At 45.9% G+C, this 19,501-nt stretch overlaps 1 protein-coding gene across 2 annotated transcripts in view; it reads right to left on the bottom strand.

Annotated features, from left to right (window-relative positions):
* IL13RA1 (interleukin 13 receptor subunit alpha 1) overlaps positions 1–19,501 on the bottom strand; it is a 441,624-nt gene that overhangs the window by 183,098 nt on the left and 239,025 nt on the right. For both annotated transcript variants that reach the window (XM_069612844.1, XM_069612845.1), the window contains one exon: positions 11,543–11,715. In XM_069612844.1, coding sequence (XP_069468945.1) covers positions 11,543–11,715 — 173 coding nt within the window. The remainder of the gene's footprint in view (positions 1–11,542; positions 11,716–19,501) is intronic.

The raw sequence follows: 19,501 nt of genomic DNA on the forward strand, positions 1-19,501 counted from the left end.
ACTAAATCTTTGTTTGACAGACTGATACCAAAGGGGATTTATTGCTCTCACCTGTAGTCTTAATCTTCTGTAGTGTTCCTTAAGTGAACTGCACAGGATTCTGCCTAACAGACACTTACAAATTACTCCAGACAGGTGTTATATTAAAAATATAGACACATTTATTACAAGGCCTTTGTAACATAGACCATAGCAAAGAATAACAGTAACACTAAGTAAACCAATATATCACACTCAATACAATGTATATACAATACCATTGGGGTCCAAGGGGTTAAATGCATGAAATACGTTGACAACCTAGAGGGGAAGGAAACAGGCAGTGCAGGTAATCTTTAGACTCAGTTCTACATCAATAATACACCTGACTAAGAGGCAGTCCAAGCCCTACGAATAGAGGAGCCTTTCGCGCAATATTACATCCACACACTTGTGCCAATGGGCAGGATAGGGTCTCTTCAAGGGTCTCTAGGAGCTCAGGAAGGTGGATGAGGTGATGCAGAACAAGTTCCCACTATTCAGAAAGGACCTCCACTTGAGGGCAGAGGCAGTTTGAGAGTACGAGATGGAGTCGCTATTTCGCAATAGCTGTGGACAGGAAAGGGGCCCTCAGGGGCCTCTCGTGCGCAAACATTGGCTCCTGCGCTAGGGGCCACCGGTTGGGTAAGGACTACTCACCGGTCCCCGACAAGGCAGACCAAAACTCCGCCAGTACAGTTCACTTCGCTGTCAGGTTCGAATGCGGCAAAAAGGACGTCTCAGAACCCTGTAGTTCCAAAAATACAGCGAGGATTCCCAAATGGGACAGTGGCCATTTCTCCGCTACGGGAGTAGGAATCGACCCAGTTTCACTGCAGCAGGCTTCAGGGCCAAGAGGGTCACAAATGCAGCGAACTTGCACCGGTTGTTGCCGTGACAGGGCAACACGGTAACCGTGTTTACTCTGGTCCTGGCGCACTCGTCTCACTTCAGACCTAGGAATGCCAAGTGTACTAAATTTGGTGTGAGGGTGCCGTGGACACAGAGCTAGCAGTATACCAAGTTTCGATGGCGGTGACGCAGCAAAGCAACTAGGTAAACTGGTCAGTCCACTGGTTGCCCCAGGGACACTTCCAAGACAGCTTACTTGGAAGTGTCCCTGGGGTTTGATGAAGGTGCCGAGAATAGTTGGTCCCACTATTCCAATGGGTAGAAGCATCTTCGCAGACCTTCTAGGACGACCAGATGCAGCGGGGTCCCACGGGACGACAGCGGGCTCAGGGTGCCAAACCTTCCAGCGGGTCACCAGCGGTTTCTCGACTCAGGTTCCTGTTGCAGGATACTTGCTCCTATCCTTTGTTCGGTGTGAACTCAGGAGATCGACGTGGTAGTGGTGTTTTCAGCCTCCTCTTATCCAAAGTTCCAAAACGGAGAGGACCCAATGGGAGATCTGCTCACAAACACACACTCCATACGTGGACCAATCACGGACCACAGTGGTTCCAGGCATTCAGGGCACTCCAGACTCTCTGGCACCCAGGATGTGTATTGGGATCAGACATCCCAGCCCACATCCTGGATGCACACACACAAGACATGCAGAAGCCCACGAAAGCATTGGGATTTGCGGGAAAGTGCATGACCAAATAAGGACTGGCCCGGGTTGGCTCGACCTGGGGAAGGTGAAGGGGCAAGATGGCCAAAGGACCGGGCAAAGAACCTCGTGGCCTGGCCATTTTGGAGCCAGGCCACCTATTCGTGCCAAAAGCGGTTAACACGCTTAACATGGCAAGAAAGGGTTCAAAATAATGCGAAACGATAGCTGCCACCAGTCCTCTCCATGACACATCTGCACAGTTCATAAAAAGTCCAGGGAGAGTTTCTAGGGCCTTTGGAAATGACTAGAAACCCAAGTGTGCTGTATGGTAAAATACATAGCACACTTGTTACATGTTGACCAAAAGCTGCAACATGAGGAAAGGACTAAGGGAAACAAAGTCTCCCAGTACTGACTGTTTTAAGGGCATGTCAGTTACCCCATAAAAAGTGAGCGAAAGCCCAGACGAGTGCAGCTGAAGGCTGTGCTTCTCTGGCAAAGTCAGTCAATGGTCTCTACACAGCAGAAAAAAGTTTGGGGGTTGACACATGGAGAGAAAATTACATACAATTATGAAATATTTCTTAACAGTTATGCAGTTAAGAATGTCCATGGAGTCTCTGGTATAGGATGGCAAGGCTGCCATTTATCCCTTAAAGACACAGGGGGTCATTACGACCTTGGCGGTAAGGGGTTAATGGTGCCAGTAATGGTGCCAGAGCCGTCAACCCCTTACCACCCCATTACGAGTCAGCTTGTGGGACCCGCAAAGGGCGCCTGGTAAAACCAGGCGCCCTTAGCGGGTCCCGCTAGCAGACCAGTGAGCTAACAACGGGCCCGTTATAAACAGGGCCGTTGTTAGCTCCCTCCTCATTCCCATTGAGCCCTAAGGGGGCTCGAATGGGAATGGGGAATGGTTCCTTGAATGAGGAAGTACCGGGTCCTCCAAGATTGGAATGGCCCGGTAATTCCTCATTGAAGGAACCTGGACCCGGTACCCGGTAAGTGGGTAACCAGGCCATAAATTGCATCATGGTTACCTCCAAGGTCGTAATGACCCCCACAGTCCATATATCACAAGATGATGTCCACCAATCCCAGAGATGGGTCTTCATGGAGGGAAATGCCCAGACTTGTCAATCTTGCATAAGAAATAGTGTACTGTGTCACAGGGTAGAGACAGTGTAGATATCCAAATTCTTCTTGTGTCAAGGGACATTTGCATGTCCAATCAAGTTGTAGGCCTTGGAGGTATTTATTATCACAATATTGGGCCTCATTCCGAGCAGGGCGGTAAGGGTTAACGGTCACCGGTAACGAGACAGCTGCCGTTAAACCCTTACCGCCCCACTACGAGTTCCCTTTGCGGGTCCTTCCGTAAGGCCTGCTTTTAGCAGGCGTTAAGGACGGGACCCGCAAAGGGACTTTAGTGCTAATAATGGTACCGTAATTTACGGTACCGTTATGAGCGCCTTCCCCATTCCCATTGACCCCTATGGGGGCTCAAATGGGAATGGGGAAGGGCCCTGGTGAATGGGGAATTACCGGTCCCCCCAACCTTGGAATGGACCGGTAATTACTCCATTCACCAGGGCGGAGTCGGAACGATTTTGGAGGCAGCCATGCCGAAAATAGCGCCGTGATTACCTCCAAAGTCGGAATGAGGCCCATTGTCCCCTTTGACTGCTTCTTGGAGAACAATAACAGTTATCCATTAATTGAAGTGCAGCCCAAAACTGTTTGGGGGTCATATTGTCCCAAAGAAAAAGGCAATGGGCCTCATTACATGGATGGCGGTAAGGATTTACCGGTACCGGTAAAATACCGGTAAATCCTTGCCGCCTTACTACGAGGTCCCTTTGCGGGTTGGGGGATTTAACGTCTGCTTTTTGCAGGCGTTAAAAACTAAACCGCAAAGGGACCCAGGGAGCTAATTACGGTACCGCAATTTGCGGTACCGTAATTAGAGCCTTCCCCATTCCCATTGAGCCCTATGGGGCAAAAATGGGAATGGGGAAGGGCCATGGAGGAAGAGCGAATTACCGCCCTGCCAACCTTGGAATGGGGCGGCAATTCCCCTTTCCGCCAAGGCGGTGCTGGTATTTTACCGGCATGAACCATGGCGCTAATAGCGCCATGGTTCTCCGCCATCCGTGTAATGAGGCCCAATGTCTTTCTTTGACCATACTGCCTTCAAAGTCTCGGTGAGTTGAATATCAACAATCTTGTGGACTGCATGCATCCTATAACCACAATCAATACAGGATAAAACACAGATTTAGAACTGGAGCCTGTCCTCAGGATGGCAGTAGTAACAATGTCCAAGCCACTACACGTTTACTCCAGATTGGGAGCACTCTGAGTACCAGGGAATTCAAGGCCTATCAAAAATTGAATAAATCCGAGAACTTGTACTTTTCTTATTTGATGCCAACATTGACAGAGATCTGTTTCTCCCTTTATGCCAGTTACCACAATTACCAACATTAAATCATGCATCTGTAAATATGTGACACTTATGAAAATGGCAGAATTTAAGCTATATAAAACCCAACTAAAACAACATAACTTACCATGACTCCCCCTTGTTTAACCAATACACTACTTACTCACTACTAACTCATATTACCTCCATACCTCCAGCCTAATCCCCACCTACAAATACCAGTAAATGCAAATACAGGCTCAATATAGTGCTAATTGTAAACACCCAAGCACACTCACACATAAACATGGCAAAACATGTTTAAATCTTAAATATCATAAAATAAAGCCACTGCAGTACATGCGTCTCCAGAAACATCACCCAACAACGCTCTTTGGTACACGATTTCAAACAGAAGATCCTAAAAAAGAAATGTCCAATCGTGAATGATAAAATACATCTGAGATGGACCACACCAGACGGGTCCCCTTGTTTCTAAAGAAATTATGAAATAATGTATTTTGATTTGAAAGATGTTTTTCACTTGTTCTCTAATCCTAAACCACACAGCTCATGTATTACCCAATGGGTATTCGAATGTTTAAATGAGACTGAGAGTGGAACATTGTTTTATTCTTTCAAGTTCAGCCAGTTTTTATGAAATGATGAAGTGAGATAATAGAGTATGTTACCTTGTACACAAGTCGTTCTCACGTGCCACCACAAAAGTAACCGACTAAAACGGGCATTCTCTAATTGTTGAAACAATTGGTTTCTTACTATATCAAAGCCTTGGGTTCTCAGCACTTATTTTCCAAATCCGGGCTCCACCCTAAGAGCACTCAAGGGTCTAATGATGCAGATACTAGCGCATTGGTCCATGCTTCCCAGCACAGTGCACCGTGAAATAGCTGTAAAAGGGAATCTCATTATCCAGTAGTTTCTTCTTAAAGTTCACTGAGAGTCTTCTTTCTATTTCACTGCAACTATCCCGTAGGCGCCAGTTCACTGGGCCCCTCGAGCATGCAGTCCACGCAATATAGCCAATTTCAGTGCAGCAATTTTGAATATCACTGTTGCATAACAACACAACCATGTTACTTGTAGAAAGCTTATTACAACAATTTGTGTAGTGTACCGTTCTACACAGCCCCTTTATCTGAAGCAACACTCAGGTCTGTTCTTTTTCACACATCATTTACTAAAATCACACATATCTGTGGGAGCATTTAGCGTAGTGTACTGTTGAACACAGCCATTTATTTCAAAGCACCAGCACGTCGGACATTACTGTTATGTCAGGGTCCAGAGCAGCAACTACAGCGGATGCTACAGTGGCGCAGCTGAACAGGGAGGAGTGTAGAGAAGTCGCGAGAGCCCCGCTCTCGCGAGATCTCGCCGAAACCGGAAGTCCCGCCCCCGCGCGCTCCGCGCGCATTACGAGCCGGGCCGAGGACGCAGAGAGGAGCGCCCTGCCGGCTCCTCTGAGAACGGGGCCCGCGGCTCACTTAAGGACGTGAGCTGCACTCAGCACCTCCCAGCCACTTCAGGCCCGTTGGCCTGAGTTCATAGAGACACGCAGTTTGTGTGTATTTGGGCCGGCTGGGAATTCATAAATAAAGCCCTTCCAGCAAACCAGCAAGTCTCCTGTCTTCCATTAATGCAGTATACTACAAGGAGCATCCTGCAATGACCCGGCTTACATAGTCCAACACTGAAGGTGGGCTCACCCACCTCATAGTCCCTGGCTCCGTAGGCAGAGGGGCCAGGCTAATTACACAGGCTGTGAGCACACGGCAGGGCACACAAACACTTACACGGACACCCGTTATTCACTCCTGGAGTCTGCTGCTGCACTGCTGCACGTGCAAGCAGAGGCCTTTTTTATTAACTCCAGTCATGACAGAGTCATGACTCGGGCTCTTATCAGGCAATGCATTTATTTTAAAGGGGCCACACCGCACTCCTTTTTCTATAACCAAACAACAACATCACAGACCAGATAACTGAGCACAACTACATTGGGTGCCTTCCAGTCTGCACACCCACTATTTTATTGGAGGCAGGTGGCCCTTTCTGCACCTGGCGATTCCAAATCCCAGGATCAAATTCTTCACCCCGGGGAACCTCGCTCCGGTCCTCCCACGCTTGCTGGAGATACCCCTGGGCACTTCCTTGTGTGCACGACAGGAAAAACACATCCTTGTCCTCATCGTCTTCACAAACGGGGTGTCCTCCCTCAGGTAACGGCAGCTGAGCAACGAACGATCTGAGCCGTCTACTTCCAATTACTTGTCGAGTGTCTTCCTTTGATGCAGTCACTACTGTGCGATTGACAGCCGGCGATGAGGCTGGACAGACACTTGTGAAATGGTCTTCTTTTCCACACCTACCACACGTGTATCTTTTGGCCGCACATTGTGTGTGTGGGAGGCCCCATCCACACTGTGGCCATAGCCCTGTGCCAGCCTCCTTTTGCTGCCACTTCCCTCTTCTCACCAGCTTAGTTCTTTGCCATTTTCCAACAGCCAACACCTCATCCAGCTTCACCCGTTGCATGGGACCCTCTATCTTTAACTGCTGCCTGGACACGTCCGTGGCAGACGCTCGCACCTATGCCAGCTCCTGGGACCGGCCCACTTCCAGGATCCTCTCCATTGTTAAACCAGGCTCTCTGAGGACCTGCTTCCTTAAATTTGACTGAGCTGCAAGCATATATTATTTGTACCTTAATCTCATCGTCCTCATAGTTTCCTGAAGCGCAGGATAGCGTGATCTGCCGTAGCCTGCCATGAAATGCGTCCAAGCTGTCTCCTTCCTCATGTCTTGCAGATCTCATCCTGAACCGTTCGTAGTCACGGTTGATCATTCGAATGAAATAGTAATTCAGGGCCTCAATGGCGGCAGCATATGAGAGGTCGCTGGGCCGCAGCGTTTTGAAAAACTTTTGAACAGCGGGACCCACTGAATAAACATTGTTGGCCGTTTTGCCCTCTCATTTATCTGCACAGCCTCAAAGTAAAGTTCAGGATTTTCTACCCATGCAGTCCATCGAGGTGCAGGTGCTCCCACCACGTCAAAACCACAAAGTGGAGCTAGCTTTCCGTGTTGATGATATGCTCCAGTAGCCACCTGGGCACCTCTCCTTCACCACCCATGGCGTGTATTAAAGGTTAGTGTGGCCAGTGCCCACATATGTACCACCTTTACTCAGACTGTGCATTGGCAAGCGCTTGCAAAATTACTCACTGGGAGCCGCCACCCTCTGGTGCCCTCACTCCCACACTTGACTGGTGAGCTTGTGACCCTGCACTGTCCAGCCAGTGCAGACGTGCACTTTTCCTTCTACACAGGGTTTGCAGTCTTGGACCGTCCCCCAGCAAACCTCCGGGCACTTGTGTTTCCAACACTTGTTTGGACTGTTCCAGGCACCCACAAACTCCTGGGCATATAACACCCGTCCCACAAGCATAGATCAGCGTAACCTTTCGAAAAGCAATGAACAAAGATGTGGCATTGATAGTCGACAGGGCTGAACTTATTAGTTTTTTAAATGCAATTTTGGGGAAGGGTGCCCCACGAGACCTTCCTCACATCCCTCTATGCTGCGTTTGATGACTTCGTTGTGGAGCACACTTGCACACACCACCTTTCTCTTCCTGTGCGTTGAACCTCTCTCCATATGCTACAGGACAGACCTGGAGCGCTCAAAATGTCACCACCGCCTGGCCCATGTCAGTCGACGAGAGAAGCAGGCACACATTGACAAACTCCCACCCAGAGCAGATAAAGGCAGCCGAGGTTCTTGTATATATATTTTCCCATCAACGAACCTGAGCTCAGCAAACCTTCTTACCCGCTCTCCTGGCACAGCCGAGTGCAGGCAGACAAACCAAGGTCCTTTTTTTATTTTTCTTGAAGCTCCGAACCGGAGCGCAGCAAGCCTCCTTTCCCCCCTGCTTGCACAGCCGAGTGCAGACTGACACACTGGCCCCCTCTCTTCACATGCACATGTGGAGGGCCGCGCACCACCTTACTGCGTCCCTGCCAGTGACGACGAACAAAACCAAAGGAAAATGGAGGAGGCACCCCGATAACCCGGGCGGTGTCCTCCTTCTGTCCTCCCCCTTCCCTCTCGGGAAGAAGGGGAGGCCACAACAGAAAGCACAGCAAAAATCAGGAAAGCCTGCGAAGGGCTACAAAGAAAGGGGCGGAGCTACCCCACTTATAGCGGGCGGGCTCCTTACTGCAGGCAGCTTCCATCCAGCCTTGGCAGAAGGACGCCCGCCCGCAGGACCATCAGGAGGATTCTGTTTTCCCACCCACCCACCCACCCTACAGTAGGGCAAGGAACAGACAAACCTGGTCGTCGACGTCGCAGGACGATGAGGCGCTGTGGCCGTGTTTGGGCTACCAAACACAAGAGACAGACTCCGGTTGAGCAAGGAGAAATCCAGAAGGGTCTTCGCTCTTCCAGGACCAGCGTCCCTTGGGAGCCTAAGCGGTAAGGGGCGGCAGGGGCTTCTGGGGGGAATAATTCTTCCAAAAATAAATAAAGAATAATTCTTCCAAAATAACATGAGTAACAACAAGGGCTCAGCTTCCCCCAAGGGGAAAAATAAATAAAGAATAATTCTTCCAAAAGAACATGAGTAACAACAAGGGCTCAGCTTCCCCCAAGGAAACGGCACTCTGCCTGCCCAGGAACACCTGCTTGGGCAGGCAAGGCTCAGGCGGAAAGGGTTGGGAGAGTTGGGCCTGTACTGGACTTTGTGAAAATAAGGGGGAAGCAGATAGTTGGACACAGAGCAGTCGCTGCATCTTCAGAGTTATTTCCACTAATGTGTGCAATGTGGTTTTATGATATTGTGAAAATAAATCTGCGGCTTTTTTATGCCAAAAAACAAAACAAGACTCATTCTACACATTTCTTGGGGGTAGAAAAAGGAATGAACAGTTTTCTATGTAATGGTTCCAAATGGACAGATGCCCAAGTTATTCAAACACTCCAATTGCGGACTAGAGCACAATTTCGCCGCCTGCGGCACAGGACGCACACCGTTATGCAGCAGGGCCTCCACACTCTACCAGCTGATGAAGGTAGGGTGGGGGCCTCAGTTCTGCAGCGTGGGTCTTCTGCCTAGCCGCCAATGTTACATCTGGACCCCCGGAGCACAGGGTCCAAACATACAGTTGCTGGGGCACCCAGCAAATACAGCGGATGCTGTGCTGTGGTCACACAGATGAACAGGCAGGGGGCACCCTGCAATAACCCGGCGGAACAGTGGAGGTGGGCTTACCCACCTCACAGTCCCTGGCTCCATGGGCACACGGGCCAGGCTAATGATGCAGGCCGTGATCACACAGCAGGCCACACAATCACTCACATGGACACCAGTTGTTCACTCCTGGAGTGTGCTGCTCCACTGTCGCACATTTATTGTAAAGTGACCACACCACAATTACCACGCCGTATTTTATTTAAAGTACACACAATTTGCGGGAGCCTAGTAACAGGGCATAAGCAATCTGGATCAACTTGCTTTTAGTGCCATAGATGACAATTTGAATTCTTTAAAGATTTTAGATGAGCAGTGACACAGTAATACTACGGATACTGGCTGGAACCAGTGATATGTTTAAGCATACCACATAATCCGGTACGTCACACAGTGCGTGACGTTACAGCTGAACATGCAGGCGCCATCTTGAGGATGTGTCAATCTGCTGCATCCCCAGTAACAAGCAAGCATTTAACATCAGTTTCTGAGAGCATCGGTAAGCGAAGTAGCGATTTCCGCCACTGTTCCTCGGGCACGGCAGCTAACCTAGCGCCTTAACTTTAAACTATGGACAACAATGGCATTTAATGGCATGAGGCATTCCATAGAAGCTTCTATACATATACACACAAAAGAATATTTTTTTGATCTTTCCACATTTCATTTTTATAGATCACACTAACCCTGTTGATAGTCTCATTCTTGAGCACACTGGACAAGCACTTTGGGGGCTTACCAAGCTGCAAGGTACTCTATATATTTTAATGCGTTCCTTGAAATCACACCGAGTCTGTAGTTGGCGCACATGAGGACAGGGGTTTTGATTTGAATGATGGTACCAATTTTTAATAATTTCTCTAGGGCTACTGAAGAAACCGGTTGCTGAAGAGGGCCTAGATCACTATTCTCATTAATGAGACATTTCTCCTCATGAGCAGGTAGGGACCAGCATTTGAACACCATAAATACATGTTATTTTTGTAGTCTGGAAGGTAGTAACCAGCATTGAGTGCAAACTAGTATATCCTCTTCATAACCTATACAGATCGTAGGTAGTTAAGCTGAACTCATATTTGTATTTAAATAAGTGTAATAGTGATGTTATAATCCTGTTTTATGCATATCTTCTGTTGTTAATACACACTATGTATGTCATTGTAGAACATTGCCAATGATGGATCCCTCTTCCCCTCTGTCAAGATGATCTAAAGAAGAAAATAAAGGATGCTTTATACAACTACAGATGACCTATGTATGCTTATGATATTGATGTGATAAGGATAGGACTGATACATAACCAGCAGCAGTGTGGACTACATGATCAGCGTCTCCGGATCCGGTGTTGGTACACCGGAATCACTACTTTTTGTTCTTTTTGTTGGTTTTCTCTAGAGGACGCTGTGCCAACCTTTGCCATACCCGCTTCCCTCTTCCAGATCTCAACATTTTAATATCAAACCTATAATTAGAAACATTTAATAGAGGTATTATATTGTTTATAAGACTTCTCCCTCAGGGTTACCTTTTGAAGCCAATTGGAAGTCAACTGTGTTGTTTAAATAATGTAGCTATCTTTGTTGGTGGCTCCAGACGTCTCTTGTTTTGTACACAACCCACAAAACAACTTGTCAAACTGAAGGATCTTCCCCTGTGCTTTGTCTGACTGTCATGGTTTATTTTGGCTTTTCTTTCTGCCTATTCCTGCAAGTTGTCATGCAAATAAGAACGCCAACAGTACACCTTTACTCTGCTCAACACACTCCAGCGCTCTCATTTAGAACTAGAAGGTTTGCAGAAAAAATATCCAAACTCAGTTATTGCACTTTTTGAGCTCTTACTCCCATTCTTTGGGAGCACACCCTAACAAGTAATATTGCAAGAAATTTTGCATCGTGAAAATCCACCACACACACAGTGATTTTAACAATTGCATTTTACTTATATATTTTGGGGCGCTCTATAGGGCACCACTGTTTTTGAGCCCACCTAAACAGATATTCTGAACACCAGTCCTGCATGTTTGCAATTGTAGTGCTTGCGCAATGCCTGCATGTGTGGTAATTTCACATGATGTCCTATTATTATTACACAAGTTCTGGTTAAAAAGGACCTCATCGCGCCTAATTAACCCCACTTCAATGTATACTGCAATTGCACTTAACAGAAGTATGTGGGGTATTTACTCCATGATTCTAATGACGACTCCTGTACAAACACCAATATTGAAACATAACTTATACAAAAAAGGTTGGCACTTACAAATATCATGAGGGTCGAAAGAGGTGTAGAAGCGTCCGAGTTTCATAGAACTGTCCGTGATCAAAATGTTAATATTGTCTAGAGCATCATATTTCCGGTTAACAAATGTACATCCATTGCTGGGACCTTGCGTATGAGTATACTCCTGGCATTCACGATTTGTGTTGTCATACCTACAACAAAAAAAAAAATCACAAGAAAATAGAAACATACCTTTAACATCATCTTAAAAATGTTTTAGGCAAGATGTCATTTTCTAGCTGAAAACAGCATACATATATAAGTTGCGCCGCACAAGAGTTAGTTCTATTCTTGGTAGGACCTCCACAAAGAGCACATGAACAATGAGATTTGTAATACACTGTGGATGAAACCATGAGCTTTGCCCCTGAGGTGGTGCCCCCCTTCAATGAGGGATAGCCTATGAGAGCTGCAATCTCCAACTCTTGCTTCCGGATTCTTTCAGATTCCTTGCTCCAAAAGGGCAGAAAACGAGGTTACAAAACAGCAGGCACCTTCACTAGATATGTGCTGACACCAAATGTTCAAAATCATGCCTCATTGATTTTGTTTCTTGGAGTGCCTCACCGGCACCTCAATGGCGTCCCAGTAAAGTCTTTTTAACCCATCTTAGCAGCAGACCATTTACAACGAGAAGTGATAAGTGAGGAAACAAGTAATAGGCAGTGACTATTGCTCTGGCATTTCTTTTCTTAAAATTAGGCGTAACTTGTTAGGTTATTAGAAATTATGGGGGTACAGAAGAAGCGATAAACTGTGTGAAACAATAACATTTTCAGGCATTTCGTTTCACCATAAATCGGTAGGAGATTTTTGTAGGTTATTCATTTGCATGCTGGAATTTTTAGGTTTAGATTCAAGATGCGGAAAATAAAACTATAATCATAAGATGGTCAGTTTCCAAGTCATGCAGAGTGGAAAAAGTGGCAGTAAAAGCTTTTAACGGCTGTAAGATTTTGCTTCGGCAGTTGAAGTTAGTTTGCCTGTTCTTCCAGGTGCCCCTGCCAAATCCACTTGGTTTTCTGCCAGCATGCATTGTTATGGTGCAAAGGTGCAAACAGAAGTGGTCTCCTCCATGTTATTTATGATTCAAAATGAGATGACACATACTACTTTTGATCAACATGTTTCTACACTTATAAGTTGTCAAGTTGGTGTGTCATGTGACTTGTGTACTTTTAAAGTTATCTCTATAAAAGGCAGTATTATTTAAGGTTTTCAAACCCACACATTAACAAATATTTGTCCCAACTTCAGCTGAGACATGGTCAAGTATCTACATTTCAGACTAGTCTCAAATTCCGGCATCACTACAAAACGAAAGTATGTAATCCTGGGCGAATCATTCAATCTCACTGTGCCTCACCTGCCAAAATTAGGTGATTCAGTTTGCAGTGTATGCTATTCCAAAAACCCTCACGCATGGTTTAATAGACTAGTACTGCTCCACATTTAATAATAGTGACCCTTTATTTTCATCATACACCATACAAAGTAGTATATGTAGTTTCCAAATTTTGATGCCACCCTAAGGATATTGGTTATATTTCCAATTGCAATATTTCCTGCATGCTAGCACCAACTCGCACACTCGACTCAATTGAAATTGAGCTTAAAAAATGCAGCAAAAAGTACAATGTTGTTCTTCAAACTGACATTATTTAAGCCGCAAAATGTCCCATTCCAGGATGCAGGAGGTGCAGGAGTCTGCCTTTCACAGCAAGGTGCAAGGCCCCCATAACCGTTCTCCAGCAGCCTGCTGGGGGATAGCCACGGTGTTCAGCGAGGCACTGTTGGAGCACACTCAAGCTCAAGATAGAACAAGGGCTGGGGATGCATTGCTCAGATCTTGCAGAGGAGAGGAGTCCTCCTCTTGGATCCCCCCAGACAGACCAAGTGAAATGGCAAGGATACGCGTACTGCATGAGAGTGGTGGTAAACCCAATTGGTGGTCAGAAGGTGCAGACGTAAGGTGTCTGGGTTAAAGGTGAAGGGGGAGTGTACGCAATACAAAGGCAAGAGCACATAGAAAGGAAGATCAGTAGACTGATGCTACCAAATTATTGTCCTTGATTCGCTTTTGCTCTGGGTGTGTACTGTGTTAGATAGCTCAATGCATATATGTTAAATTGGAGGTACACACATTTTATTTCTAGGGCATGATTAACAGAGATGCACCTCTCAGGCTCTTACCCAGGGGCCTCTAGTGTACAGTTTTCATGTTTCAACTATGGTAATACGTTCCCCTCCTCTTGCCTTTTTTCCTTCCATCCCTCCCACTCACCCTCCTCAATGTCCCTCGGTCCTTCTCCCTCAACCTCCCTTCTTCTCATGCCTCATTCTCTCTTTCCATATGTCACTCCCTCATTCTTTATTCTTTGCTCACCTCTCATCCCAAACCCACTTGCCTGGGCTCTTGTTCTATTCTCGCCCACCCTGACTTCCCTCCTGCTTCTACCCTCCATGTTTCTACCTCTCGTCCTCTCCCTGCCTCTTTCTCTCCGGGAAATCTCCATAGAGAGGTTGTGAAGATTGGAGTCGGGTGGAAGGCTGAGCCGCCATTTCAGAGAGAGCGAGGGAGAGAGAGTGCTGCAAAATAAAGTGAGGGTGGGAGGCAGATGAGAAGCAAAGAAAAAAGGGAGGAATTGACAGCTGAGAAGAACAGAAAAACGAGTCGGAATGAGAGGGAAGGGAAAGAAACAATGGAAATATTGTGAAATGTAGAAAGTCAAAGCAAGACAAATTTAAAAAATCTAAGACAAAAGAAAGAAATAGCAAATGGAGACACTAAAGAATGAACATAAAAACAATGAGCTAAAACGCACAATTCATAATAAAAGAAGCAAACAGAAATATTGGGTTTGTGAAATATGGAAATTCTGGAAATTGGTTGATTTTTTTCCTATGGTTAAACACAATGTTTAAACTTACAAAAAACCCACAATGTTTAAAAAAACATCAATTGGTAAAACACGTTTAACCTTACAAAAAAGAACGTCAACCAATTTCTAGAATTTCCATATTTCACATCCCTTGTTTTCCCAGGAACATAACTGAAAGGCTGACAGCACGGCCCTGGAAACGCCTGGATACGCTGCTGCTGTTCACAGGCAACTGCAGGTCCACAGACCATCGGATGTCGACGTCATAAGAAAGGCCCAGGGAGAGGAAGCTGCAGAGGCATTTGGTATGGATTGGCATCCTGCGGCCTCCCCACTTTCAAGTGAGCAGCACTTGTTAAATTTGCAAGATGCATGCTAACACTTCAGCAAGCCTGCGGCCAGCAGGAGAAGTGCAGAAACCCTGCAGCCTAGCCTTCAGTCACGATTTTTATATTTTTTAAATCTTTCAATGAGTCCATGTACTTCCCAAATACTGTCCCTCCCGGGCCGTCCGCTCATCTACCTCCAACCTTCTGTGAGTGAGCCGGTTCTCTGAGCAGAGATTCGGAGGGAGATCTTTATCCTCAGCAGGGGCCTCCCTCTGGAACAGCCTCCCTGCCGCCCTCCGTATTGAGCCTGATCTCCTTAGGTTCCAGAAACTCCTTAAGACATTCCTCTTCTCCTCTTCCTTCTCTCTCCCTCTGCTCTGCTAACCCCTCTCTCCTCTCCCCCTCCCCTTCCACACAGCATGCCGACTGGCCGTTGGGCGTACCTCAAAGTCTCACAGGTCCTTGGTTCCCTCGCCAGTCATCCAGCACTTGCCTTGCCCCACTGCTACTGCGCTTGGCCCATGAAAACGACTTCTGTCAGTACTTACCAGTTTCTCTGACTAACTGGTCGCACTTGTTCCCCCTCTCCACTTATCCCCCCCCCCCTGTACCTGCTGTCCACTCACACAATCTGATCATACCATGCCTGAAGATCGTCTCATATTGACCCCTTGTATTCCCTCCTGCAAGTTTGTGCCCTATACTCTTGGAAAAACTGCAGAATTGTCATCAGACCCATTTGCTTTTACCTATCCTGTTATATGTATTTATGCACTTAATCTGCCTGATCGGCAGATTTGTATCGTTCAGAAATTGAAGGGCTCTGAATAACTGTTGTTTTTCTCCCCTTGCCCCCCCGCACGCTCAAGCGCTTTGAAACATTTGTCTTGTGTATAGGCTCTATAAAAATAAACATTACCATACCATGCTTGAAGATTTTCAATGGGGGCACTCCTGCCCCTGTTGTTCAAGGAGTACAGGGGCAAGGGCCTCTTCTGCCCCCTTGTACTCGGTGCCTATGAACAGAGAAGTAGTGGAATTTGGGCACTTGGAGAGTGGAATGAAGGTTGTAGAAAGTAGAGATGGGTGGGAGGCTGGAGGAAATCCACAGGTGTTGACAGCAATAAACAGATCTTCATTAAATCTTCCAGTACATTTCTTTAACAACATTTTGGCGACAGGTGGGTAACATACCTGCAGTGTAGACCCACGGAAAGAACATGGAACACCAACGTTCTCGACCAAATATGACAGCGGCGAGTCGACTGTACGTAAACCTTGCTGTTGCCATACGTTTAAATGACATTGGACTGAAAGCTCAGAGGTGGGAAAGTCTCTGTGAGCACTCCTGCACTTGAATATTAGAGAAAAGGACCCTATAATGTGACCTACATTGACACAAAACTACAGTAGGGTAACAAAATGGAACATGGTTACCAAGGTGACAGAAGCAAGCATAGACACATACACACACTATCCTTCAGTCAAAGAAATTAAAATGAAATAATGGTAAACAATAGAAAGTATTTGAGAAGAAATGTAACAGATAATAGAATTGATTATAGAGTTATCTAAGACAATATCCTTGAAAATATAACTGGAACTTTGCATTCACAGAGTGATGAGTGATTAAAGCATTAACAGTTAAGATTCAAACAATTACAGTTAATCCACCTGAAAGCTTTTGGCCGAATCCTGAGGAACCGACCATACCATAGTGGGAGTGGAAAGAATACTAGAGGACTTATTTGACAGCAGTAGAACATTATGATCTATCTCGGAAAATAAGAAATCCTTGTTGCTGCATGCACTTGGTCCAGAAGGACAACGCAAATATCAGGCGTTGCCACACATCTCAATAACTAATGTAGCGGCAGGTGACATGGATGTATATGAGAAAACCTTGAGACAACATTATTTGTATTCTGTGCTGGAGTTGAGCATTGCAATTAATAGGTCCAAGTTTCATTCCAAGGCACAAAAGATAGATGAGACCACAGAGGGATATGTTTCTTCCCTGAAGACGCTGCCCTTGTCCTGTAGGTTCCACCCAGGAATAACTACAGGAGAGCTCCAAAGAGATCAAATAATAAAACACACCAACAACTCTATAATACAAGAAGTCTGTGGATTTGTGGAGATCTTTCTTTGGTGGAAACAATGGCCATAGCAAAGAAAATTGAACTCACTCAGTTGTGCTCAAGGAAAATTAAAGAATAAAAAGAGCATCAATCCAGAATAACAGTGAAAGGACATGGTAATGATTTAAGGACATGGTAATGATTTAAGGACATGGTAATGATTTAAGGACATGGTAATGATTTAATCTGCAGAAGTCCGACATGGGTGGCTTTGAAGAAGAGTAGAAAGATCAGGGTGTGCGTAGATTTGAGAAACATGAACACGAACATACAAGTTATCCATTACCGATAATTTCAGACATGCCAAGCTATTTATGAAGTGTAGACATGTTCACCATGGTAGATTTGTCGGAAACATATCATCACATTAGATTGCAGGAGCCTCAAATCATTTATAACACTCTATAATCTATATGGATATTGTAGAATTCCATTTGATTTTGCCTCAGCAGCATCAGTATTTCAAAGAATGATCTTACTTATTTTGAAGGGCACAAAAGGAATGCTGGCATATCGAGATAACATATTAGTTCATGGGAAAGGTAACAAAGAACATTAAGACAGGTTGAATGCTGTGCTGTTGAGATGAAGATATAGGATGTATCCATAGAGGTAAACAAATGTAAGTTTAGGGAGAAGGAGGTGGCATATTTAGGACATATGGCCCATGGCCAGGGGTTCAAGCTAAACATGAAGCCTTAAAGGAAAATGAGAATGAATCTGCACCAACGAACAAGGATGATGTGCGTTTTCAGCACTCGCAGAATATTCTAATAAGTTTATTAAGGCTTTTGCAGATATCACTCAACCACTACAATGTTCATTAAAAACAGAGGTCAAGTTTGAATGGAATGATGAGTGTGAGGAAGCTTTTAAAAATTAAAAAGGGGAGGCACACTGGCTTCTACCAAGAACACTGTTTGTTGCTGGAAGAGGGTGGTCAGGAGATGGGGTGTTGACACTTCCTTAGGGCCTTTTACCCCAGTTTGGGGGAACCCAGATTTCACACCGGGCATGGGCCAGGCAGAGTTCCATAAATGGCGGGAGGGTGGTCTATCTCAAATGAAAGATTTTTTCAGCAATGGTATCTCCCTGTCCTTCGAGAGGTGCAAAGTTAAGCTTCGGATCCTGGAGGAAGAGAGATTTAGGTATGCCATACTCCGGCATTGGATGTTGCAGAATCTCCCAAAAACACATGGTGGTAGAGAACTTAATGCACTAGAACTCACACAGATGGCCGGAGCGCTTAGAGGCAAGGTATATGACCAGGTGGGAAAGGGACTTGGGAGAGAGCCAGGGGCGGAGGAGTGGAGCTGAATCTGGGCCTGTAAGGTCAAAAGCTCCAGATGCATCACAAACAGGGAAGGGGCAGTAAAGGTGTGCTATAGTTGGTACGTCACACCAGAAATCCTGCATAGGAGCAATCCTTCACTGTCCCCGTTGTGCTAGAGGGGATGCTCAGAGACAGGCTCACTTCTCCACCTTCTGTGGTCTTGCGGGAAGTCAGCATGATTCCTGAGGAAGGTCCTGACACAAATTTAGCAGATCACTGGGTTGGCAGTCCCCTGCGATAGTGCTTCTGGGTAACACATAGATTGGGCTTTTTCCCTGTTGGGCCCAATTGTAGAGTTAATCATGCACCTTCTAACAGAAGCTAAGCTCACCATAGCACGCCTCTGAAAGAACCCAGAGGGGCCCGCTATAACTATGTGGTGGGTGAAATGCTGGGACACAGTTGTGGGGAACAAAATGACAGCATTGCGTTTGGGGAAGCCGGGTAAGTTCCAAAGCATCTAGTCCCCCTTTTTCCGTATATGCAGTGGTGGTATGTAAGCCGCCGAGCCCCAGATGGTATGCAAAGTACTGACCACAGATGGGAGGTGTTGGAGCCAGCGGTGCTGGTGGGTGGAGGGGGACCCTGGACTGGCAAGCGGCATAAGGCTCCCTACTATGCGAATCGTTGCATGCACGTTTGCTGCGTGAGAACTATAAGATCACCAAGAGCACCTCAGTGGCAATGTGATCATATGGTTATGTTTGGTTATTGTGTACTCCCTCTTTGTAGTTTCTTTCCTTAAAAAAAATAATATGTTACAAAAAAAAGAAAATTTAAAAAGTGGATTTGCATACACAGTTTCTAGAAGGATTTTTAATGGGCAAACGATTCCAATTAAGGTAAATGTCAGTGGGAAGGGCCTAGGAGCCATACACTGTTGTTATCACAAATAGTGCATGGCAAAGAAAAAATATGCCATGCATGAAAAGCAGTTTCTGATATAGAATCCAGACATTATGTTATTTAACGGGACTTAATTGCATGTGCTTGGAGAATAGGGTACTTCAAGTAGTATCGTTGGGGTAACTCTTTTACGATGTGCATGGATCACACGCCTTCAGTAGAAGTTCTAACTGTAAAGGGAATGACATGGGGAGGATAGCTCAGGGGCAACGTGCACGCCTTGGAAGCAAGATGACACGGAGCAACACAGGTTCGATCCATGGCTCCACCATTAGAAACCTCTGGGTATTAAGTGCGTTCTAAATAAACTATCATATCATATGGGTTACTCTATGTAGAGCGTGCTT

Source organism: Ambystoma mexicanum, chromosome 5p (genome assembly GCF_040938575.1).
Source record: "Ambystoma mexicanum isolate Mex_15411 chromosome 5p, UKY_AmexF1_1, whole genome shotgun sequence".
In the NCBI taxonomy this organism is placed as follows: Eukaryota; Metazoa; Chordata; class Amphibia; order Caudata; family Ambystomatidae; genus Ambystoma; species Ambystoma mexicanum.